The 24,771-nt window shown below is 39.1% G+C and overlaps 1 protein-coding gene across 1 annotated transcript; it reads left to right on the plus strand.

Annotated features, from left to right (window-relative positions):
- Positions 1–2,088: 2,088 nt before the first annotated feature.
- On the plus strand, positions 2,089–23,127 carry DDX21 (DExD-box helicase 21). The gene is made up of 15 exons (XM_058298943.1): positions 2,089–2,292; positions 3,874–4,320; positions 5,644–5,719; positions 6,429–6,607; positions 7,727–7,844; positions 9,627–9,812; positions 11,101–11,246; positions 11,987–12,136; positions 13,483–13,644; positions 14,677–14,796; positions 16,647–16,720; positions 18,514–18,673; positions 19,102–19,236; positions 20,582–20,626; positions 21,332–23,127. Exons 1-15 carry the CDS (start codon positions 2,206–2,208, stop codon positions 21,629–21,631), a joined length of 2,385 nt encoding a protein of 794 aa, XP_058154926.1. The 5' UTR covers positions 2,089–2,205; the 3' UTR covers positions 21,632–23,127.
- Positions 23,128–24,771: the final 1,644 nt, after the last annotated feature.

Genomic DNA, 24,771 nt, shown 5'->3' on the forward strand with positions numbered 1-24,771 from the left:
TAAGCTTTGACAACAATTTACCATTTAGTAGTGTTCTGGGGCATAGTCTCCTGTTGCTACTCTGCTGGTAATAAACATGTCTTTTTACTGTTCTTTTGTTTTTTTTTTTTAAAGATTTATTTATTTATTTAATTCCCCCCCCTCCCCTGGTTGTCTGTTCTTGGTGTCTATTTGCTGCGTCTTGTTTCTTTGTCCGCTTCTGTTGTCGTCGGCGGCACGGGAAGTGTGGGCGGCGCCATTCCTCAGCAGGCTGCTCTTTCTTTTCACACTGGGCGGCTTTTCCTCACGGGCGCACTCCTTGCGCGTGGGGCTACGCGGGGGACACCCTTGCGTGGCATGGCACTCCTTGTGCGCATCAGCACTGCGCATGGCCAGCTCCACACGGGTCAAGGAGGCCCGGGGTTTGAACCGCGGACCTCCCATATGGTAGACGGACGCCCTAACCACCGAGGACCTCCCATATGGTAGACGGACGCCCTAACCACTGGGCCAAAGTCCGTTTCCCTCTTTTTACTGTTTACAGCAGTATCATGTATAGCAGTCACATGATTTTGTAGTTTCTCAGCACAAGGAATTTCTGCAGATTCCTTGAAGTAGGAACTGGGTCTTCTGTAACTCAGTCCACAGCACAATGCTGAAGTTCCAGACGATAAGCATTTTATTAGCTGACTGGTTGAATCCATTAACGCTTGGCCTCCCTTCTCTCGCACCCAATACCAGAATGGCTGAAGTGCTTTCCTGCCAGGGCATGTAGCTAAAATTTATTTTGAGGGTTTTTGTTTTTCCTGATTGCCATTTTAATAATCAACAAACAATGTAGTGACAGCTTCCTATGTATGTGCCAGGCACTGTCTGAAATATTGAGGATACAAAGATGGATAAAAAAATGGAGACTCCTGGCTCAAGGATATCACAGAGTATAAATTAAAGCATTGTTGCACATTTACATCATTTTATTTTTTAAAAATTGAGATTGTGAAGCACCAGTTTATGTTCAACATTTTAAAATGTTAGATTAAATGTACAGTAAAAACTAATCTCAAATATATAGAAATAAAACTTTCAGCATTTTCCTTTGCATCAAAATGTAACATTTTGTTTTTCCAAACACTTGTGACACACGGGGAGTTGTAAAATCTCTCATTTATTGTGCCCAGTGGATCAGGTACTGCCAAACCCTTTACGTTCATTATTTTAATACATATTCTCAACAGATGAGGTAGGTTTTGTTATCCCTATTTCATGAGAAACTCAGGTTCACATTAAGTAACGTCCAAAATCACTGAGCAAATATTGGCAAAGGCAGGTTTCAAAGCCTGTCTTGTAGAAGTCTAACATATTCATCACTATGATAACTGTTTCCCAGTCCTTTGATCACTAACTCTTCAGGTAAAGTTTTGAACCACTGTCATGGATGGGCCACTTTTTATCAATTGCTTAATTACTATACTGTCCAAATCATACAAGACTAGAAGTCCCTATTACTTTCTAATGGAGGCCTACGTGGTTTGGATGTCCCTTCTGCTGGTCCCAAGGCCGATTTAGGTGCTTGCAGAACAAATGACCCACGTCATCTCCCCTACCAGTCTATAAAGCTCCAAGGCAAGGCTTGTGTATTATCCGCTACAGAACTCTAGCGCTGTTACTCCGATCAGACGCGAAACTGAATCTCTCTGCTTAATGAATGGGCGCACGCATGAATGAACCAGACCTGACTGAATTCTGGTGCTTACAGAAGCGTCAGTTTGGGTGCCATCTTTCAGAGTCGAAATATTCACGAGATTTTAATCCATGTGTCGCACATTTGTACGCGAAAGGCCTCTGCACACTCGGGCAATCTAATACAAACACTGAAGAGACGCCAAGCAAAACTTACGTCATTTATCTGGTTGGAGCTTGCGAGAATCTGGTCAGTGTTTGAAAGAGTATACAAAACTAAACCTTTGTGGTCTCTTCCGTTTTTACCCTTCTACGAGTGCCTTCTAGTCCCGCACCGTAAACGGTCCAATCAATAATACCAACCAGTGTCGGCAGCCGGAACTCTGAAAGTACCACACGTGCCTCAGCCTTCCGTGTACACCCTGCTTCCGCCGGAAATGCCTTGATACCGGAAGTGACGAACTGGGGATGCTAAAGGGGCAGTTCTATCTTTTCCTCTCCACGCGGTTGTCCAGGCTGGTCGGGCTACGCAAGTTCTGTTGAGTGATGCCGGGAAAACTCCTTAGTGACGTCGGCTTGGAATCAGACAAAGCCATGAAAAAATTGGAGACACAGCGAAAGCAAAATGAGAAGGTGCCACAGAGGGCTGAGGGACCTGGCAAGGCAGGGAGAGGGGCCGGGGTGCTGAGAGAAGCGGGATCCTGGAGTACGGGAGAAGAGGGGGCCGGGCTGGAGCGCGTGGCGCGCGGCGAGGATCGGCACGTTCGGGGACCCGGCGGGTGCTTCGCCAAGGGGGTTCTTGGGGGTGGTGCTCTCCGAGGGCAGTTCGTCGAGCTCTGAACTCTCCTTAGCTTTCTCGCTTCCGCAAGGCGCCGGGAGCGCTGACGAGGAGGCCTGGGCGGATCCGAGCTAGAGAGCCGATCGGTGTCACACGTGGTCCCCGGAATCTAGGCCCCGTGCATCTTGTGCGCAGAGTTCGTATTCGCGTTCACGTTCAGGGCCCTTGCTGGCACAGATTTAACTCCGTGCTAGATAGTGCGTGGAGGCACATCTAAGCCCAGTCAAGGCAATAGGGACTGAGTCTTAGGATGGACTAAAGAGATCTTAAACCTACTTACACACGTGGAGAAGGATCTTTTGGAGGGCCAGCTAACGCTGGTGGCATCAGCAGTGACATTCTTTTTGTCCTATCAAGGAAAGTAGTTTGTCTTCTGATGAGTATCACTTTGAAGACCTGATAATTCAATTCCGCCTAGTATTTGCCAATCGAGTTTCTTGGAAATGTGAAGAGAGGAACTTTGGTGGTAACTTATATGCTATATTTTTTGTATGGACCAGCAGTATGTGAATTTCCTTGACAGCCACCTGCTTCTTTGGCGTCGATGCCTATACAGTGATTTAACTTGTCACTTGAGTATTTTGGGATAAGGTCAGTGGGAACACAAATTGTCCCTGTTCTTGCTTTGTTCATGACTTAGAATTTCCTTCCTAGCTGTTTCTGGGCCTTTCAGATGGGGAGCATTTTGGCAGCCTAGAGTGCAGGAACTTGGCCCCACAGGTGGAGAGGCGGTGGTTCTGGTTGACTTACTTGCATCAGTCTATGCAGTTATGGGATGCTCAGATTAGGAGGAACATGACTAAATTCCAGTACATTCCAAAAGAAACCCTTCTATTTGGTGAAACCAGAAAATGAAAGAACTGGAGCAAAGTCTTGGGGAGAGACCAAGCCTTTTTCCCCAGTTATCAGAAGGATGGTCATGTGGAGATAGAGTATCCTTTATCTGTGATTTTAAAGCTGGTACCAGGCCTAGAACCCAGTGAAGTTTCAGGGAGGCATTTGTCTCCTTGCCTCCAGGGATTAGCTTGGGGCCGTGCCCAGGTTATAACAGGCTACAGCCTATGTTAACTTGGTGCATCTTTGTGAGTTTTTTTGGTTTGTTTAATTTAGGTGTGTGGTTTTTACACATAGGTTGTGGGGCTTTATAAGTTTTGGTTCATAAACTTTTATGTAAATTCATTTGAAGTAAAGTTAGTATCATTAATCCCTGTTATACCTGTAAAGGAATTCTATTAGTAGAAAGAAAAAATATCCGTGTAACATCATCTATATATGGACATACAGCCCTATCGGTATTAAATTTGAACTGAACTTGATCACTTTTATAGCATTTAGTTTATTTCTTGTTTGTACTTTTTTTAAAAATTATTTTTTAGAAAAATAAAAAAGAGAAGCCAAAATCTAATAAGACTGAAGGGTCAGCAGAAGAAAAGGAAGAAACTGTTTGCCCTAAAGCAAAAAAAATTAAAAAGGCAGGACCTTCTGAAGTTGAAGTGAATTCTCCTAAATCCAAAAAGGTAAAAAAGAAGAAGGAGGAGCGATCTCAAAATGACATTATTTCTCCTAAAACTAAAAATGTGAAAAAGAAAAAGGAAGCTTCTGAAAACAAAACTGTTTCTCCTGAAATCAAAAAAGTAGTAAGTGAGGACTGTTCTGAAGAAGAAACATATGTTCCTAAACCCAAGAAAATAAAGAAGGAAAAGGAAATGAACGGCAAAATTGGAGAGAAAAGCTCCAAGCTGAAGAATGGATTCCTCCATTCTGGGTCGGATTCTAACTCAAATGAAGCTGCAAGTGAAGAAAGTAACCATGAATTAGAACAGGTAAAGTTGTGCTTATAATGGGTAGAATGTATATTTGATTGTTTCAAAATGAGAAGTAATTGCTATGTATAGTACTTAATATGTGGGAGGAAATTTGATATGTTAGTACTTTATGGAGGCAGTGATGCGGGATAAGACTTCATTGTAGTTTTAAAAATTGTATAGTGCCTCCTTTGAAAATAAAATTGTGTAGTGCCTCCTGTTTTAAGATTAGGGCAGGTCTTCTCACCATCCTTGGTCTGCTGCTTATTTGCAAATAAGTAAATCAGTAGGAGAGGTATAGTTATGCAGAAGGGACACTAGTTTTCCTCTGAGGGGTTTCCCCAAGTCATGCCTAAGTGGCCCTACAGAAAAGGTATTTGCAGGATTGTATAAAAATCTTATTCAGGCCATTAATGAACTTGAGATGACTAGAAGGAGCAAATTTCTGTCTACTTGGAATTACTTCTGTTAACTTTCATAAACTCCATCATCAAAAAAAGAAATCTTAATATAAGTAATGTTCTGTTTGCGGTAAATCAGAAGATCTAATATCTTAAATTTTACTCCCTGATTATAAAATATGTGATTTAGAGAATTTGTAGGAATTTACCAAACAAAACATAAAAAAAGCTCCCTGGAATTTCAGCATTCATTCAGTAAATGTTAATCATTTTCAAAGTTCAGAGGTAACCTATTGTTTATGTATACAACTTATTTTTTTAAATCCTATTAGGATCATAATATATGCAATTTTGTGTTTTGCTTTTTCCACTTTTAACTAAGTACTGTGTTTTTCCTGTTGTCAAATATTAGGTCTTTCTAATGATGACATAGTTCATTGTATAGATGTTTGGAAGTTTGTTTAATTATTCCCTTGTTGGGCATTCAGCTTTTTTGCAATCAAATAATGCCAAAATGACCATCTTTGTTCATAAATGTTTGTTCCTTTTTTCCTTTGGATGTCTGTGAGGGATATTTCTGTGAAAAAAAGGCTAATGACCCATTCAACAGCATGTTGACGTTCCTGTTGGTTTGGCAATGGCTCTGGAACCATTCTTAGTAGAGACTGAATCTGACTGTACTGGCCATACATGCTCTAGATATAATTGCTGTTGGTTGGTTTTTCTTTTGTTAGAGTTTTATAGATTATCAAAATATATTTCCTTTAGAAATCTTGATTTACCTGTTGAGACTTTTGTCTTTTTGATTGATTTTAAACTGATATGTCACCTAACTAAAAAAATAAAATTAACTGATGTTTCTAGAATGGATGTTTTAGAACAGGTTCTTTGATCTCTTACAAGTCTTCTCTATATTAATTTGTAACCCTTTACTTGATAGGAAATTCCTGAGGAACAAAAAGAAGGCGCTTTCTCTAATTTTCCCATATCAGAAGTGACTATTAAGCTTCTCAAAGGTAATATTCTTAGAAATATTGTATCCATAATGTTGGAATATATTTTGAAGCACTCTGCTATTGATGAGATGAGCCAGGACATATTTTAGGACAACATATGCAATCATGTAATGAGGTAGAGCTGTATATACATTCACTATAGTGAATAGTACTGTAGTAGGGATGGCCTTTACTGCCTCTTAAACAAGTGATTAAAATTTATCCAACACAATATGTACATTCAGAATTTAATAATTGGTAGTGCTGGCGAAATCAGTCCCTTGATCAATGCCATTTAGTGTTTTCTTTTTGATTCTCTTCTACTTCTTGAGGCATCTCTACATTAATGATGCAGTCTGATTCAACTGTTTTTTAGCACTCTGCCCCCTGAAACTCCAGCTAGTCACAGATGTTGACTGTGGGTAATTTCTGAACTGACTGAAAAAAAAATGCATCTGATTTTCAGGCCTGTGCTGATATACAGATAAGAGTTACTGACAAGTGACTTAAGTACTATAATTCAGTGCCTTAGAATTTGTTGATGTTTTTCAGTTGAGTGATTCTTCCGTACCCAGATATATTTGAACCTGAGTTTGTAGAACTAGGTGTTGACTGGGAGGCGGAATTCTTAACTCTGCGGGACCAGAAGCAGGAGGACCTTTATTGTCTCAGTATGGCTGCTGTTTTTTAAGAATTGCATTGTCAGATAATACAGTCAATTTGTTCACAGCCCGTGGGGTGAGCTTCCTGTTTCCTATACAAGCAAAGACGTTTTACCATGTCTATGGTGGGAAGGATTTAATTGCACAGGCACGGACAGGAACTGGGAAGACATTCTCCTTTGCCATCCCCTTGATTGAAAAACTTCAGGGAGAACTGCAAGATAGGAAGAGAGGCCGTTCGCCTCAGGTAATTGCCTTAAACACAGACCTCAAGGGCTCCAAATTAGAACAAGACAAACAATCTCTTATGTTCCCTATTGTTTTTGTTGTTGTTGTTGTTGAGTTCTCCTTAAAGCTATTCATTCCATTTCCTAAAGCTCTTATCTGAAGGTATAACTGAGATACTTCTTTAAAACTATTGACCTAACGCTGTATGTTTAAATATTTAATATGTCCCATGATTATGCTTGCCTATATTACTAATCCTTTGGGGCCCACAGGTTTACTCAAGAGACTAACAGTTTTGGAGAAAGCATTCTCAGAGAAGGATTGATAGAAGGAGGGACATTTACAGAGGCGAAGAGACCAAACCGCCCTTATCACAATGGTGCTTCTTCAGTTTATTTTGGAGAACCTGGGATTTGATAAACCTTAACCTCACTGAAATAAATATGTTGGATGAATGCATTATGCTGTTGTTCTTAAAGCATACTTGTTATATGCTTTTACTCTATTTGACACTATGTAGCGGTTTCACGTTGTGGGTTCTGTTGGATCAAACTCAAACTGCTTGAAGGATTCAGAGCTCACAATGTTGGGCCTGCCATACTCGCCTGACTGTTCTACTTCACATTCAGTATAGCATAGATGTTAAGGCCACAGACTTTGGAGCCTACCACTTGAATTGAATCCAGGGTTCTGCCTCCTTAGTTTTGTCCTCTAATAGTTTATCCTCAAAAAGTTGTTCTGAGGATTAAATCAAAAAAGTGCAGATAAACAGTTTAGCAGGGCCAATGACATGGTGAGAGCTCAGCTATTAATGTTAGCATCAATAATTGTTGCTTTCCTAGAATACTTTTTAAGGACTAGCAATCCATGAGACTATCCGCTTCCTCCATGAAACTCCTGGAGCACTATACATTTTAGGCATCTGACTACCCTTCTGATTGCTAAAATCACAAGCTTTTATTCTGAATAGAGTTGTAAGGAAGGATAGTATATTCATGATTCTTCACATATAGTACATTGCAAAGCATGTTATAAATGTTTTGAAAATACTTGTTAAATTCTGTTGACCCTTCTGCTGAATTCCAGATTTGTTAAAAAACAAACACTTTAGATTCAGTTGTTCGGTTTTCCTTTTTAGGTACTAGTTCTTGCACCTACAAGGGAGTTGGCAAATCAAGTGAGCAAAGACTTCAGTGACATCACAAAGAAGCTGGCAGTGGCCTGTTTTTATGGTGGAACTCCCTATGGAGGTCAAAGTAAGTAAACACGAAAATGAGGGGGGGAAATGCCATCCATTGGTGAATACCCTGATTGGATTTCTTCTGTCCCTGACATCTAGCTTCCTTACCTGTTCTAGTCACTTACAGCAGTTTTCTTCTGCCTTTATTATTTCAAGGTGGTTAAGAACATGGTCCTGTGTGGTGGTATGTCAAATTCTAGACACAGTCCCTAGGACTTTTGTGTTATCTATATATATTTATCTGGAGCCTGCAAGAGTAGCTTATTGAACTTGAGAGGACAGAGTCCTCTTGGGCCCCAGGATCTGGACAGTTAGAATTTAGGGTTACTCTATCTGTCCGTGACCTTGGGTTCTCTCTCTTTCTGCATCCTTGCTGCTGCTTTACCGCAAGGCAGGCTTTCTTTTTCTCTAGGCCTAAAGGCCAAATCAGCAGTCTCTACTCAAGTATTACATTACTTCTCAGTTCAAGATCTTTATTATGTAGAGCAGATCCATAATTCAGGAAGGAGTATAAGGTATTGGAAAAAAAATCTTAGTGTTGGCACATAAAGCTTATGATTATTTCTTTGCCACTTCGGTAGAATGAACAGAGACTCAACATCAGAAAGACCTGGGTTTGAATTTAGACTGCTTACAAAATAGCTGTGTGACTTTAGTTTCCTCATCTGTAACTAGAGATATAAACCCACCCTGCAGCAGCATTGTGATGACTGGATTGGATAATATATATAAAGTAGCTAATAGGATCCCTAGGCTGCAGTAGGGAGCTAGCTGCATTATTACCACTCATTCCAATTTTTTTTTTCAAGTTGCGTGGAAATATTTATTGATACATGATATTGGTGCATAAAAATGCCAAGTACTAAATAATTTGAAATCCTAGGATAGCATCATATATATATATGATACAGTAAGGGGTTGTTTTGTTTTTTTTTTAATTTTCAAAAATTAATTTATCGAAGTATATCACTCAAACGTACCCAAATAACAATTGTATAATAATAGTTGTAAACTTACAAAACAAACATATATCATACAGGACTCTCATAACTCACCCTGCCACCAATAACTTGCATTGTTATTAAACTTTTTAAACTAATGATTAAAGAGCATTGTCAAAATATTACTACTAACCAAAGGATTCTCCTTCAACCAACCCTATTATTATTTTTATTTCATTTATATATGAACATAAACGATTAAGTGTATAGAAAAAGATGTGAACTATCAAAGCAAACATGCATAACATCATACAGGGGTCTCATACATGAACCCTCCACCAACACCTTGCATTGTCTGGAGGAGTTTATTACAAATTATGAAAGAATATTGTCAAAATCTTACTACCAATCATAGACCTTTTATTACATTTGGTGTTCCTTCCAATTATTTTGAACTCCATTTTCCTGAACACACCACGCTCTTTACACCTCTATACATTCTTGGAATAATCTTACCCTCTCTATATCTGCTCACCTCATGAAAATTGCAGTTTTTTGTTTTTGTTTTTTTAATTTTACATTTGACTTTGTCTGTGAAACTCTATTAGCTCAGGAAGTCATTTTCTGATACTAGCCTTGCTGGTGCATTTTTCTGTTCCGACAGTTAATACACTGAAATGTTGTTTCTTACATGCTTCCCTGCTGCCTTATCAGGAGCTCCTTATTAAGCATATTACCTTGACTTCTGGTTGTTTAATAAATATTTGTGGGATAAAAGCACCCTTAATTGGTACCCCAGACTGAAAAAAGGACTTACTTAAAAACCCAGCTGATCTTACCATTGGTGTTCTTCATAGTTGAACGCATGCGGAATGGGATTGACATCCTGGTTGGGACGCCAGGTCGTATCAAAGACCACCTGCAGAATGGCAAGCTCGATCTCACCAAGCTTAAGCATGTTGTCCTGGATGAAGTGGACCAGATGTTGGATATGGGTTTTGCTGATCAAGTGGAAGAGATTTTAAGTGTGGCATACAAGAAAGGTAAACCTCAAATTCAAGGAACTGATAAAAAGGGGCTAGAGGAAGGGTGGTGATAGTTAAATGACACTGTAGGGAATGGAAAGGGGACTTAGTTTATTCAGGAAAATTCGATTTTTTCCTATCACAATTATCCTATAACTACAATGGGGGAAATTGGGGAAAGTAAAAGAAGAAAAATTCCATATTCTACCAGCTTGACATACTTTGCTTTCATTGCATTGCTTGCCAACTGCATCTGTGTGTGTACAGTTATCATAATCTTACTGAATATAAAGATTGAGCATAATACTCCATGAAGTGGTTTGATTTCCAATTTTTAGTCAATATAAATTCTTCTTTTTTTTTTTTTAAAGATTTATTTATTTATTTAACTTCCCCCCCTCCCCTGGTTGTCTGTTCTTGGTGTCTATTTGCTGCGTCTTGTTTCTTTGTCCGCTTCTGTTGTCGTCAGCGGCACGGGAAGTATGGGCGGCGCCATTCCTGGGCAGGCTGCTCTTTCTTTTCACACTGGGCGGCTTTTCCTCACGGGCGCACTCCTTGCGCGTGGGGCTCCCCCACGCGGGGGACACCCTTGCGTGGCACGGCACTCCTTGCGCGCATCAGCACTGCGCATGGCCAGCTCCACACGGGTCAAGGAGGCCCGGGGTTTGAACCGCGGACCTCCCATATGGTAGACGGACGCCCTAACCACTGGGCCAAAGTCCGTTTCCCAATATAAATTATTCTTGCAGACATCTTCCCTCACATCTCAATATTTGGCATTAATTCTTCAGTATAGATTTCCAGAAGCAAAATTACTGAGTTAAAAGTTAGAAATAGTTCATGCTTCTCAATATACATTGTTCTTCAGAAGGGTCCTACCAGCTTACATGATAGTGTAAGGTCAAGTATATGAAAAATGTAATGACACCACAGCAAACTAAGAAAAGAAAAATTGGATAAGGGAGTTTTCAATAGCTAATCACTGAACTTGGTGAATTGGTGTTTTCCAGGTGGTAAGTCTCGCTATACTGAGCAGATTTTTCTTGTGGTTCATAAAGGCCAATGGTCAGAAAGCAAAATACTTTCACTCTTTCAGGGGCCCTTTACATAAAGGTTATTTCAGCAGTATTTCTTCTGTTTGCCCATTGGGAAACCTCTTTCATTTTTGTGTCCTCAAACCCTGGCATGGGGCTTGGCCTCAAGTGGTTGCTGTTGAATTTTGGTAGACCCTGACAGTACTCAGTAAGGTGGAATACTATGTAGGCTTATTTAGGTTATTCATACTGACTTTTTTTCCCCCAAAAAGATTCAGAAGACAATCCCCAAACATTGCTTTTTTCTGCAACTTGCCCTCATTGGGTGTATAATGTTGCTAAGAAATACATGAAATCTACATATGAACAAGTGGACCTGATTGGTAAAAAGACTCAGAAAACGGCAATAACTGTGGAGGTAAATGATTCATTTAGTTGCCGGGTTGGTAATAAGTTGTTTTTATTCTCTCCTGTCTAATAGTATAAAGGATAGCACATATTATATATATATATTTTTTCCAGATAAATAACTAAATTCATGTGAAAGGCCAGGTAAAGATGTATTTTCTTTGGTAGTTATATTTAATAACTTTTCTAGATTTCATCATCTGATAGCCTCATTTCTTTTCAGTAACTTTAGAGACCTAAATCTCTCAGAATCGTGTATACAGAAGAAAATTACACTTAAATTTAAATACTAGAGGGCAGCAGATAAATCCAGGACTTCTTGATAAAACTGCTTTTTTCATCTTAGGGTCTGGTACCTAGATGAATTCATTTCACCTGAGGATTAGAGTACTGTAGTAACTGACTACTAATTGCATTTTTAGGTGGATGAAAGGGCAAAAACATAAACACTTCACTCTTGTCACTAATCTCATTTCCTGTAGGAATCTACAGAATAATATTTATTTTTCTACATTTTCCTGGTTAGGTCAGAAAATAGATGAAGAGGGGAGTACAGAAGGACAGACCATGTTGCTCTCTGCTTTAATGGTTTAGATTTTTATTCTCTAAGCAGTAGTGGCAGGAGTGTACTACAGTCAGGCTTGAAAATTTTCTCCCATTACCAAAGACATTAGACTGTTAATTTTGATCAGGTAATTTCATGTTCCAGCAAGACCTTAATAAATAGATCTTTTTTCCTTCTCTGGAAAGCATCTGGCTATCAAGTGCCACTGGACTCACAGGGCAGCAGTCATTGGGGACGTGATCCGCGTGTATAGTGGTTATCACGGGCGCACTATCATCTTCTGTGAAACCAAGAAAGAAGCCCAGGAGCTGTCACAGAATGTGTCCATAAAGCAGGTTGGTCCTTTCCTCGTGCTGGGAAAGCGGGAGGCATCATAACATCTTCATTTTGGGCATATCTGTTCCTAGTTTGTTTTTCATTCATCCAGAGACTTATAGTTTATTTTAGGTTGGAAATGAGAGGAAACCTCTGTCAACTGAGTATACATGGTAGAGCTCACCTAATCTGTCATTCTCATCTTACAGATGAGGAAAACTTGGCTCAAACCCAAGTAGGCTTGATCACTGTATTATCTGGTGCTTTACCTTGATATATATAGTTGGATACACTTGGTGCTTAATGACTAATAATTTGGGATAAAGTTTGAGGCTTGACCATTTTAGGCACATATTTTCCCTTTTGTATATTTTCAGCAGGAATGTCACCCAAACTGTCAGTTCTTTTACAGGCCTAATTGGTGGTTTAAAAAAAAAAAATTGCCTCTGTTGTTCTATCTGGTATTCTTTTTTTTTAAAGATTTATTTATTTTTATTTTATTTCTCTCCCCTTCCCTACCCCCCCACCCTTTTGTCTGCTTTCTGTGTCCATTTGCTCTATGTTCTGTGTCTGCTTATATTCTTGTCAGTGGCACCGGAAATCTGTGTCTCTTTTTGTTGTGTTATCTTGCTGCATCAGCTCTCCGTGTGTGCTGCACTTTTTTCGTGTTGGGTGGCTCTCCTTATGGGATGCACTCCTTGTGCGTGGGACTCCCCTATGTAGGGGACACCCCTGCGTGGCACAGCACTCCTTGTGTGCATCAGCACTGCATGTGGGTCAGCTCACCAGAGGTCAGTAGGCCCTGGGTTTGAACCCTGGACCTCCCATGTGGTAGGTGGACGCTCTATCCGTTGAGCCAAATCCGCTTCCCCCATCTGGTATTTCTTTATTTTTAAAGATTGATTGATTGATTGATTGATTGGTCGATTTATTTATTTATCTCCCTTCCCCCCCACCCCGGTTGTCTGTTCTCTGTGTCTGTTTGCTGCGTCTTCTTTGTCCGCTTCTGTTGTTGTCAGCTTGTCAGCGGCACGGGAATATGTGTTTCTTTTTGTTGCGTCATCTTGTTGCATCAGCTCTCTATGTGTGCGGCACCATTCCTGTGCAGGCTGCACTTTCTTTCGTGCTGGACGGCTCTCCTTACGGGGTGAACTCCTTGCGTGTGGGGCTTCCCTACGCGGGGACAGCCCTGCGTAGCAGGGCACTCCTTGTGCGCATCAGCACTGCGCGTGGGCCAGCTGCATACTGGTCAAGGAGGCACGGGGTTTGAACCGCGGACCTCCCATGTGGTAGATGGACGCCCTAACCACTGGGCCAAGTCGGCCACCCCATATGGTATTGTTAAGCTAGTTTATTTCTTTGGCAGGATGCCCAGTCATTGCATGGAGACATTCCACAGAAGCAAAGGGAAATCACTCTGAAAGGCTTTAGAAATGGTGCTTTTGGAGTTTTGGTGGCAACCAATGTCGCTGCACGTGGGTTAGACATCCCTGAAGTTGATCTGGTTGTACAAAGCTCTCCACCAAAGGTATATGTTTTGTTTCATTTCTTTTGTGTATTAAAATAAGGTGGAGATCTTATTATTGGTTTACTTTTCATGTGCTTAGTAATAGCTATCTCTTGAGTGCTTGGGCGATTTTAAGAGCAAACCTGTTGTGAGACCCTGCCTTAAAAACTGACATTTGAGTGGAGGTGCAGTCAGTGGTAAGAGGTTGGAAAGGTAGCTTCGAATTAGAGGGGAGTCCTGGAAGGCTTTGTGGAGGTAGTGTAATTTTGGGCTGGGCCTTGAAGATAGGTAGAATTTAGGTGGGTTGGAGGTTGTATAGATAAATGCCTGAGCTGGAGGACAGAGAAGTTTTTACACTGGATGTAGATAACAGCATTCAGTGTAAAAGCTGCTTAGGATTATGGGTGATGGGAACTTCTCAGGGAGGACCTGGAAGCATAGTTAGTTACATGGTGTGGACACTGCTCCACCTAAATACAAGTGGATATAAAGGAGCCCATCCCAAATCGCTTCAAATGTGAAGACCGCATGACATCCTTCAAATTAGCAAATTCTTCAATATTAAAGGTTGTTGAATTGAGGGATAAAATACCTGATTACTATGAATTTACCAGTTCTTAAAAATGAACTTGTATTTTTTAAAAATTAATAATGGTAAAGTAGGTCCCATGAGTGTGTGAAAAAAAGTAAAATAGTTCATTGACAACAATTTATACTGATGACATTGAAACAGTAATACTTTGGGATATATTGAGTTACATAAAATATATTACTAAAATAAAATTCTTCTTAGTGGCTGCTAGAAAATTGAACACTTAAATTATAGCACTGCTATAGATGATGCTTGTTATAAATATCCACAGGATAGGGACCACTGTTGTAGAGGTTTTGCAAAATTATTTATCATAGTTCTTTTATTTAAATTGATGTCCTGTAGGCCCTCCTGCACCCCCACCCTCAGGTATATCACCAGCACATTTGCCTCTGCATAGATTGCATAGGTCTTTGTCTCTTTTTGTTGTTCAGTGTCACATATGTATTTTACTTGAATAGGATGTGGAGTCCTATATTCATCGTTCTGGGAGAACAGGTAGAGCTGGAAGGACAGGAATTTGCATCTGCTTTTATCAGCACAAGGAAGAATATCAGTTAGCACAAGTGGAACAAAAAGCGGTAAAATTATTTTGCTAACATTTATTCAAGAAATGTTGAGTTCTAAAGCCAAACTTGGTTCTTTATTTAATTGGTTCTTTAAACTTTGAATGACTTTTACACTTAGCATATGGCAGTGACTGTGAGTTTGTTGTTAGATACATATTTTATGTGTCCTGCAGTGGAGTGAAACCCATTATGAAAATCTGCATTTGAAGGCATTGGTTTCTCTTTCATATTTATAATTACAAGGGGCATTTTATTATGCATGAAAGTCTAGTTTATTCTTTATATGACACAAGAATTTTCAAATGTTTGAAATAAAAAAATTTCAAATTTTATTCTAATATTCTTTGCAAAAGAGATGACTTGAATGAATGAATTTTAGGCAAATTGGGACATGATTTTGTCTGAAAGAGAGGTGACAATACTTCCAATGTTTACAGCCTTGTGACACACCTAAGATCTCTTATCACAAATTATTATCATTATTTTAACAATTTGAATCTTTAAAATTCATAATAAGAATATTCTAAAGAAGTTATCTCAGCATTTTGAGGCTCCTTGGCAGGTGACCACAAGGGGCATTTTGATGTTTGAAAGGCAATATTCAGACAATGACAAGAACACACCCAAAATATTTAAATAAAAATTGGAGGCTAAATGAATTGCTGAAAAAACAAAAGGATGGTGATATGTGAAAGGGACATGGAGTCGACCAGAATCAGCACCCTGTGGCCAAAACTAAAACAATTTGAGCAACAAAATGAGTAACATTGCCTTAGATTGTAACCCATTATAGAAGAATTGCTGTCTACCCCCAAAAACATAGTAACTTGCTTATAAAGAATAGAGTTTGGGGGATGTGGATGTGGCTCAAGTGATTGAGCTCCTTCCTACCACATGGGAGGTCCTGGGTTCGATTTTGGCTGCCTCCTGGAGAAGACAACCAAGACAGTGCGCTGGCACAATGGGCTGGTGCAGCAAGCTGAAGCAACAAGATGATGCAAACGAGGAGACACAGAGAGAAAGACGACAAAGCAGGGAGCAGAGGTGGCTCAAGTGATTGAGCACTTCTTTTCCACATGAAGGGTCCCAGGTTCGGTTCCTGGTGCCTCCTAAAGAGAAGACGAGCAAACACAGAGAGTACACAGTGAATGGATGCAGAAAGCAGACAGTGAGTGCAAACAAGGGGGGAAGGGATAAATAAATCTAAAAAGAAAAGAATAGAGTATGAAAGAGGGGGTGGGGAGACTTAACAGTGGAGAAATCTGGCAAATACTACCTGGACCACGTGATTGGCATTATCATCAGTGATAAGCATGTACCCCTGATACAACGTAATGGGCACTTCATCTCTGTTCTTTTCCAAAACATATAATCCCAGTCTAACCATGAGAAAAGCATCCCACAACCTCAAATTGAAGTAAGCTCTACAAAATGACCAGGGCTTTTTAAAACTGTCAAGATCACAACAAACAAGGAAAGAAACTGTCACAGCCCTGAGATGCCTAAGAAGACATGATGACTAAATGTAATATGACATCCTGAAACAGAAAAAGACATTAGTGGAAAAACTAGTGAAATTCTAATAAAGTCTGGGGTTTAGTAAATAGTAATGTAGCAGTGTTGGTTTCTTAGTTGTGACAAATGTACCATAATAATATATTAACAATGAGAGAAACTTTAGGAAAGAGACATACAGAAACTCTGTTTAAACTCTTTGCAACTATTGCATTCTAAAATTAAATGTTTCTTTGCCTTTGTAATAAATACATTTGCTAAGTAGAAAATCAGGGACTACTAATCTTAATAGAAATGGTTGTTTGCCACATTGTACATTAAACTGCTTCATTGGTTTCTTTTGATAGGGAATTAAATTTAAACGAGTAGGTGTCCCTTCTGCAACAGAAATAATAAAAGCTTCCAGTCAAGATGCCATCAGGTATGTTGCTGTGGTTGGTTTTTTTAACTTTTTATTTTGAAATACTTTCAAACTTACCTAGTTACAAAAATAATTCAAACCTCTTACAGAGAACCCCTATCTCTCCAGGTACCCAGATCCCTTTTTCTCTTTTATTCTTTTTTTTTTTTGAACTTTATTTGGTACATTAAACAAATATATAAATAGTTAAAAACTAAAAAGAAAACACAGTTGAATAAAAATTTATTTCTCAATTAAATGTACTGGATAACTATACATTTTTTTTTTAATCATACAATATGTTACATAATATATTTGGTTTATAGTAGTGCAGTTATACAGTATTTGTCCTTTTTTGTCTGGCTTGCTTCGCTCAACATAATGTCCAGATTCTTTTAACATTTTGCCATAGTTCCCTATTATTCCATCTATTTATCAGTGTTTTCCAAACACTTCAGTGTAGGTTGTATACAAATGCTAGTTCTTGCTGGTTTTTTTCAGAGCTTCTGGGGGCAGGGGATGTGTGTACAGAGCCACTACCACAACTTTTTCATTTATCCAAACAGGAATTGTACCTTTATGCATTAACTTCCCATTCTGTGAGCTGTGACTTGTTCTGTTTACTGCATGCCTTTGCAGCAATGAGATTCGAACTGTTAAAAATTTATTTTCTTTAGTCTAAAAAACATTCAAACTGTATTGATACATAATTTACAAAATAAAAATCTTCATTTCTACTCATCCCTGCCCTATCCTGTTCACCTGAGGAAACCACATAAATTAATAGTTTGGTGTGTCTTGGACATTTTATGGTAGTTTCTTTGATCTGTTGTAGGTGTTTGCCAACTGGAGATGGATTAGATTGGATAGCATATTCCAAGTCTTCATGAACCTTTTCCCCCACCTGATAGGAATGCGAGTTGATTATTTCCTTAAATTCTAGTAAATATCTAGATGATGTGGATGGAATTAACCAACTTTTTCAGTGGTGGTACTACTGTCATTTGGGGCAAGAGAATTATTTATTGCAGGGAATTGTCCTAGGAATTGGAGATTGTTTAGCATCCCTGGCTGTTGACCCTGTGCATCCCAACGCCCTTGTGGGGGTGGAGTGCATTATGACAACAAAAAGGTCCTGACCTATTTATAAATGCCCCCTAAAGGAAAGCTGATTGAGAACCACTGGGTTTGATCATCAATTTTAGAGTGCTTTCCACAATTACTGTTACAGATATGTGATATGCTCATTTTTAAGAGTTGGCAGAGGAGTCGATAGTCAAAAGAAATGCTGAATATTAGCATATCAGTAGCTTGGAAGAGTTCTGCAATTGGAAAAATGAACTTTTTTAACTCACATTTTTCTATTTTATTTTAACGTGGCATGCTTTAACATCAAACAGTTTCCCTACGATGCTAGTTAAGGAAACCTGGGGTTAGATGGCTCAGAAGGAGAAAAGAGGTAAAGATGGTCATTGCGTATTAAGAGCTTTTAGAGGTACAGCCCTGCCACAAGAGACCGTCTCATGTAGCCTTATTTCCTTAGGATGACATTTATTTCTTTGGTGGTAAGTTTGAATTAGATTCAGTGAATTTGGATTTATTTTCAGAAAAATGTGATTATTGTACCCATGGCATCTAAATGATGTTACATATATGAAGATTTGGTTTGAAAGGGTTATTTGATTTATCTTGCAGTACTGGTGACTTAGAAATGAAATGTGTCTATATGTCATCTTTTCTCCTCTGACTAATATGCTCATTTATTTATTTATTCATTTATACGTTTTTCTAATATACTCTTAATCAAACCATAGGTATTTGGATTCTGTGCCTCCAACTGCCATTAGTCATTTCAAGCAGTCGGCTGAGAAATTGATAGAGGAGAAGGGAGCTGTGGAAGCTCTGGCAGCAGCACTGGCCCATATTTCAGGGGCCACATCGGTAGAACAGCGCTCCTTGATCAATTCCAATGCAGTAAGATTCTGTGTCAGATTTTTGACAATGTATAATTTGGGTTTTGAGCAGGAATATTAAGGTAGGAAGATATTAACTGTACAGTTCCCTGTTTTAAAAACAGGCAAATTCATAGAGGCAGAATAGTGCTTGGTAGGGGCTCGGGATTGGGAATGGGGGGTGACTGCTAATAGGTATGGGGTTTCTTTTTTTGGATACGTGAAAGTGTTCAGAAGCAGATAGTAGTGATGGTTGCACAACTTGCGGATAGACATACAGGAACCACAAAATTGTACACTTGGAAATGGTGAATTTTATGGTGTGTGGATTTTCTCTCAACTTTTAAAAATCCATAGACACACACACACACATATATATATACATGAGGGCAGGGGTTTATCAATTAGGCTTGTTTGACACTTGACTTTTGTTCTCCTTTCTTCCCTAAGGGCTTTGTAACCATGATCTTGCAGTGCTCAATTGAAATGCCAAACATTAGCTATGCTTGGAAAGAGCTTAAAGAGCAACTGGGCGAGGAAATTGATTCCAAAGTGAAGGGAATGGTCTTTCTCAAAGGAAAGCTGGTAAGACTGGGCCTCCTGTCATGACTTTGCAGTTCTTAGCAAATACTGAGGACCCCGAAAAGCTTTTGTTTATGTGGATATTTGTTAATATTAGAAATAATAGGAAATTGAATTTGAATTCTTTAAAACTCACAAGTCCACATTCCATTAGTCATCAGAGCAGTGATGTCATTGCAGTTATGTATTGTCTTGGAAACTCCACTGAACCCTTGTGCGAAATTGAGAGTCAAAAAGGGTAGTTCTGACTTGCAGAGCCCCCAGAAGGCCTCAGATTCCCAGGGTTTCCTGAAACAGCGTTGGAGAACTACTGGCCTAGTGAACCAAATCAAATGTATCTTTAACTCATTGCACTTCGATCAGTAATCAGGATTGGCCAGATCTACGAGGCATCCTTATCTGTACTTAAGAGTTCTTAGGACAGACCTTTATTCAGGTAGATTTTCTCTTTCTGTGCTTGCTTATTGACTCATAGCCTCAAGAAGACTATAACCTGCTCATGGGTAAAAACGTGTCTAGTTCCCGGTGAGTGTCTGACATAATATTTAGTAACCAAATGAGTGACTGAAGATGCCTAAGAATACCTGCAGGTAAATTGTTGGAACAAGATATGGGGTTTCATTTATATATTTTTGTAGATTTTTAATTAATAAATTTTATCTTTTCTGAATTACAAAAAAAAAAAAGATACGGAGTTTCTTATTCCTCACAAAAGATTGCAATTAAAGACGACCAAGGGGGAGGAGTGCCCGCGTCAGTTATAAGCGGTTATTGGACTATTTTTAGAGATCATGCAACAGAGACTTTCTTGATTTGAGATGATGGCATTTATTATCAAAAAACAGTGCTCCATACTTGACAGGAGGGTGAATAATGAAAATTAATCATAGAAAAGTCTTTATTTCTCTGGTATTAGTTGTCATCCTGAATAACTTGATACTTTCTGATGGAAGGAAGTGAGTATATTGTCATGATCTTAGAGCATAGGTTTTTGAGCCAACAGACCATTATATACCTGTTCTGCTTACTAGCTGTGCGGCCTCTGAGGCAAGTGATTTAACCTGTTTCTTCAGCTATGAAGAAGAGCTCACAGCTCCTTGAGGGTTAGCACATAGCCAAGAATGATCTCTAGTCAGCCAGGAGGTTTTGAGTCTTTATGTTCCTCAGCTTTCTGCTCTTGTGCTTTTAGGAATTATAATGTAGTGTGGTCTTAGTCTGAAGTTTATCACAAATTATTACCTGGTGTTTTTGTACATAATTACATAATACCTGGTCTTTAATTATCACTTACTATGCATTTTATAATTCTAATCAAATTGTATTAACTTCCGTTTGCTTTGATTTCTAGGGTGTTTGCTTTGATGTCCCCACTGCAGTAGTAACAGATATACAGGTATTATTTTCTCTTGGATTTTGAAGTTAATATATATAAATTGTAAAATGTTTGTTATTGAAAATGCAACATAATAGAACGTAAAACAATGGCTCTAGTCTTATGGCTTGAAGACAGTTGAGAATTGAATTGGGGTGTTTTCTTCTAGTCTTTTTACTCTAGTATTTTTGTTGTTTAGCCTGCCTGTTTTCCTTTTTTTCCCCTTTCTACCAAGTTGTGAACAATATCCTGTTTTTCCTCCCTCTTATTACATGTGATATTGGGTTTTCATAGACTTTTTTTGGGGGGGGGCAAGTACTGGGGCCAGGGATTGAACCCAGGACCTCATTGTGGGAAGCCCGTGCTCAACCACTGAGCTACAGCGGCTCCCCTTTCATAGACATTTTTAATTGCTGCATCTTATTTAGCCATGCTGACAGAAATGTGTTTAGACATGATATATTTGTTTTAGTACCTCCATGGTGATTGAATTGAGTAATTTATAGATGAGGAATACTTCTCATAGTAAAATGTGTTTTCGCATGTCAGTGACTCTGGCTTTGGGTATGAAAGTCAGTGCTGCTTTTGACCAGTGATCTTTAAGCATTTAGATTATGACCCTGGTTTTTCTTTGGAGTAAGGGCAAAAATGTTGTCTTTCTCATGCCTTTTGGAACCAAATTGAATGAAAATCAAAGTAGGTTAAAACAAAATTTCGTCTCAACAGGAAAAATGGAAGGATTCCCGGCGCTGGCAGCTCTCTGTGGCCACAGAGCAACCAGAGCTGGAAGGACCCCGGGAAGGCCAGCGAGGATTCAGGGGACAGCGGGAAGGCAATCGAGGCTCCAGGGGACAGCGGGAAGGCAATCGAGGCTCCAGGGGACAGCGGGAAGGCAATCGGAGTTTCAGGGGACAGCGGGAAGGAAACAGAAGCTTCAGAGGACAGCGATCAGGAAGTGGCAACAGAAATAATAGATTTCAAAACAGAGGCCAGAAGCGGAGTTTTAGTAAAGCATTCGATCACTAATTTGAAGTAGAGGATTTATATGGCAAAACACATTTGTATTTGGCGACATGGAACTGAACAGTATTTTTCATACAAAGTTAAAAGCACACTGTGCTTTCTTTTCACCACTTGCCCAGTCCCCGTCTCTTTCAGGCAAACAAGCTCTATGTAAATTACTTCTTCTGGTCATTTTCATTTGTAACATTGCTACTTCTGTGTCAGGTTTTTCAGGTGATACACATAAAAGGTGTATGAATTCTTTACATTTTATTCTAATACATTGTAGATTGTAAGATAAAAATCAATCATATATCTGCCTGTATTTTCTAAGTTGACCTGTCTTTATTATACTCAAGCGTCTCTTGATACAGTGTCCTTGCCTAAAGTAAATACCTAAATGAATGCAAAAATTTCCAAAGAATCATTTTGAGCAGTCAAAGCTTTATTCTAAAATTGGCATTTCTAGGTCACCTGCTAAACAGTTACTCATGTGGTCCTATACCATGTCTTCTGAGAATTAATACTGAGCATTGTTTTAAAGTAAGATTTCTGATGTAGCAGGATTATAGTACATTTTATGCCAGTGTATGCTCTAGATTTGGGTGATCATTCAGTAAGAGACAATACATTGATTAGCCTTAGTTTTTATGTGCATTTTGGTAATATTTAACTTTTCATTATAAGGCGACTTAAGTGAGTTATTACTTCACTTCTATTATTATAAAGAAGTCAATGTTAAAGGAATTTCAAATGTCTAACATGGCTCCATGACTTTTTTTGTATGAAGGAGGCTGGATGGATGGTGCTAGAATGGTAATGTAAATCCACTTCTTCCTATTGGAAGATTAACGTTGTTACTAAGGACAGAGGGCACACAGGTTTATATTTCTTACGTTATAGAGGCTTCCTTTTGAGACACACTGGTTATTTCTCTCTGGTTCTAAGATATTCTTTTCCTGGGTATCTGTGTTCCGTGGCTTAGGAGCACCATTGTCTTCTCCCCTAATTCTCAGAATTCTGTAGTGGCAGAATCTCAGGGAACATGTTATAGTCGGAGAATTAAAAATGTATGGTTGGTCTTGTTTTCATTTATTTTGAGCAAATAAAAAAACAACTAAAATATTCTAGGCCCTTGTTTCTCTCACTTAACTAGATCTTTGTATCTTAACTGCCTCCTCCTGATCCCTTTGCAATAAAGGGCTCTGGTAGCCAACTTGATCCCAGGACTCAAAACCATATTTTTAAATGTATAATTCCGTTACTTTTTTGCTTAAATGGGCTTGTTGAGCTAGCCTTCAAAATGTTTTTACTATTTTCTACCGAGCAAATATTTTCTAGTTTACTTACCAAACAACTCAATGGAATTAAAATAGAACCCATTTTTAAGTTGGAGGCTATCTGTCTGTACAGCAGTTTCTCTATAGTAATACATGAAATGTTTTTACTATAAAACTAAGTTAATGTTATAAAATACTGCTTTGCGCCATAATAAAAATATTAGTACTAACTTAAATTTACTTTTCTGTGTGTGACTTTTTTTTTCTAAGATGATAGCTTGAAATTTTTATGGTTAAAGTAATAAATCCAAACATAGGAGTTAAAAAAACAAGTCTCCCAATATCTCAATGCCAACATTTGGTGACCTGTTCCAAGTATTCATTTCAAAAATTGGAATCATTCATTCATTTTGGGAATTGCTTTTTTCTCTCTATGGGTTTTGGTTCAAGTTGCTCTTCAGTACAGTACCAGTTTACATTTCCCACCCAACAGTGTATGAGAACTTCTTTCCCCACAGCACTGCAGCACTGGATTTGCCTGGTCAGTTTGCAAGATGCAAGATAATACTGCATCATTTTTCTTTGCATCTTAAATTGAGTAAAGATTAACATCTTGCATGTATATTGCTTTTTGTGTGTGTGTGTGTCTTCTTGCTGCGTCGGCTCTCCATGTGTGTGGCGCCGCTCCTGGGTGGGCTGCGCTTTTTTTTTCACGTGGGTAGCTCTCCTTGTGGGCACACTCCTTGTGCATGGGGCATTCCTATGCAGGGGAGCAGCACTGCGCATGGGCCAGCTTACCATGGAGATCAAACCATGGACTCTCCACATAGTAGACAGATGCTCAATTGAGCCACGTCCACTTCCCTGCTTTTGTTAATTACCTATACATTCTTAGGACATTAGCAGTGGACATATATAATGTTTCCAATTTGTCCTTTGCCTTTTAACCATGTTCATGGGATGTTTTGACATGAAAATTTCATACTTTTATGTGATTATAACTATCAGTCTCTTCCTTTGTCCTTTCCAGCTTTCTTATTTGTGCTTAGAAAAGTATTCCCTACCTCAAAGCTTATGAAAATATTCACCAATATTTTCTTTTAGAATTCTTATGATTATATTTCACTTACCTGGAATTTAGTATGAAAATAAAGTTAGGGCTGTAGCTTTATTTTCCCCCTCGTGACTATTAATCTCACACCATTTATCAAATAATAGATATTTTTCTCACTTTTTTTAAACTCTTTTTTTTCTCCCCTCCTCCCCTCACCCACCCTGCTGTTTTTGGTGTGTGTCCATTTGCTGTGTGATCTTCTGTATCTATTTCTCTATTTGTCTTTACTTCTCATCCTTCTCCTAGGATTCATGGGGATTCAATCCTGGGGACCTCTGATGTGGAGAGAGGTTCCCTTTCAATTGTGCCACCTTGAACTAGTTCCTGGTCTTTGCTGTGCTTCACCTTAACTCTTTTGTTGCATCATCAACTTGCCAAGTGACTCACTGGCTCACCACACGGGAGAATCGTGTGCACTTGGCTCACTGCACAGGCACTTGGTGGGCACTCAGCTCACCACGTGGGTGCTCAGTTCACTGCACAGGTACCCGCATGGGCACTCGGCTCACCGTGTGGGCACTTGTCTCGCCGTGTAGGCACACTTTCTCTTCTTTTTCGTCAGAAGGCCCCAGAGATCGAACCCATGTCCTCCTATATGGTAGCAGAGGCCTTATCACTTGAGCCACATCAGCTTTTGAAATACCATCTTTACTGTATGTAATGTTTCTTTCCTTTGGAATGTGATATAATTGACACATTTAAAAATCTGTCTTGGTGTCTTCTCCAAGAACACATTGTTGCTTGTAATTTTAAAAAAATATTAATTTTAT

Source organism: Dasypus novemcinctus, chromosome 6 (assembly GCF_030445035.2).
Source record: "Dasypus novemcinctus isolate mDasNov1 chromosome 6, mDasNov1.1.hap2, whole genome shotgun sequence".
NCBI lineage: Eukaryota > Metazoa > Chordata > Mammalia > Cingulata > Dasypodidae > Dasypus > Dasypus novemcinctus.

Excerpts from the sequence above, each read along its gene's own strand:
- DDX21 (XM_058298943.1), top strand. The coding sequence starts at position 2,206 with ATGCCGGGAAAACTCCTTAGTGACGTCGGCTTGGAATCAGACAAAGCC. Across the intron at positions 16,721-18,513 it reads TCCAGTCAAGATGCCATCAG|GTATTTGGATTCTGTGCCTC; the intron begins GTATGTTGCTGT and ends ATCAAACCATAG. Across the intron at positions 18,674-19,101 it reads CCTTGATCAATTCCAATGCA|GGCTTTGTAACCATGATCTT; the intron begins GTAAGATTCTGT and ends TTCTTCCCTAAG.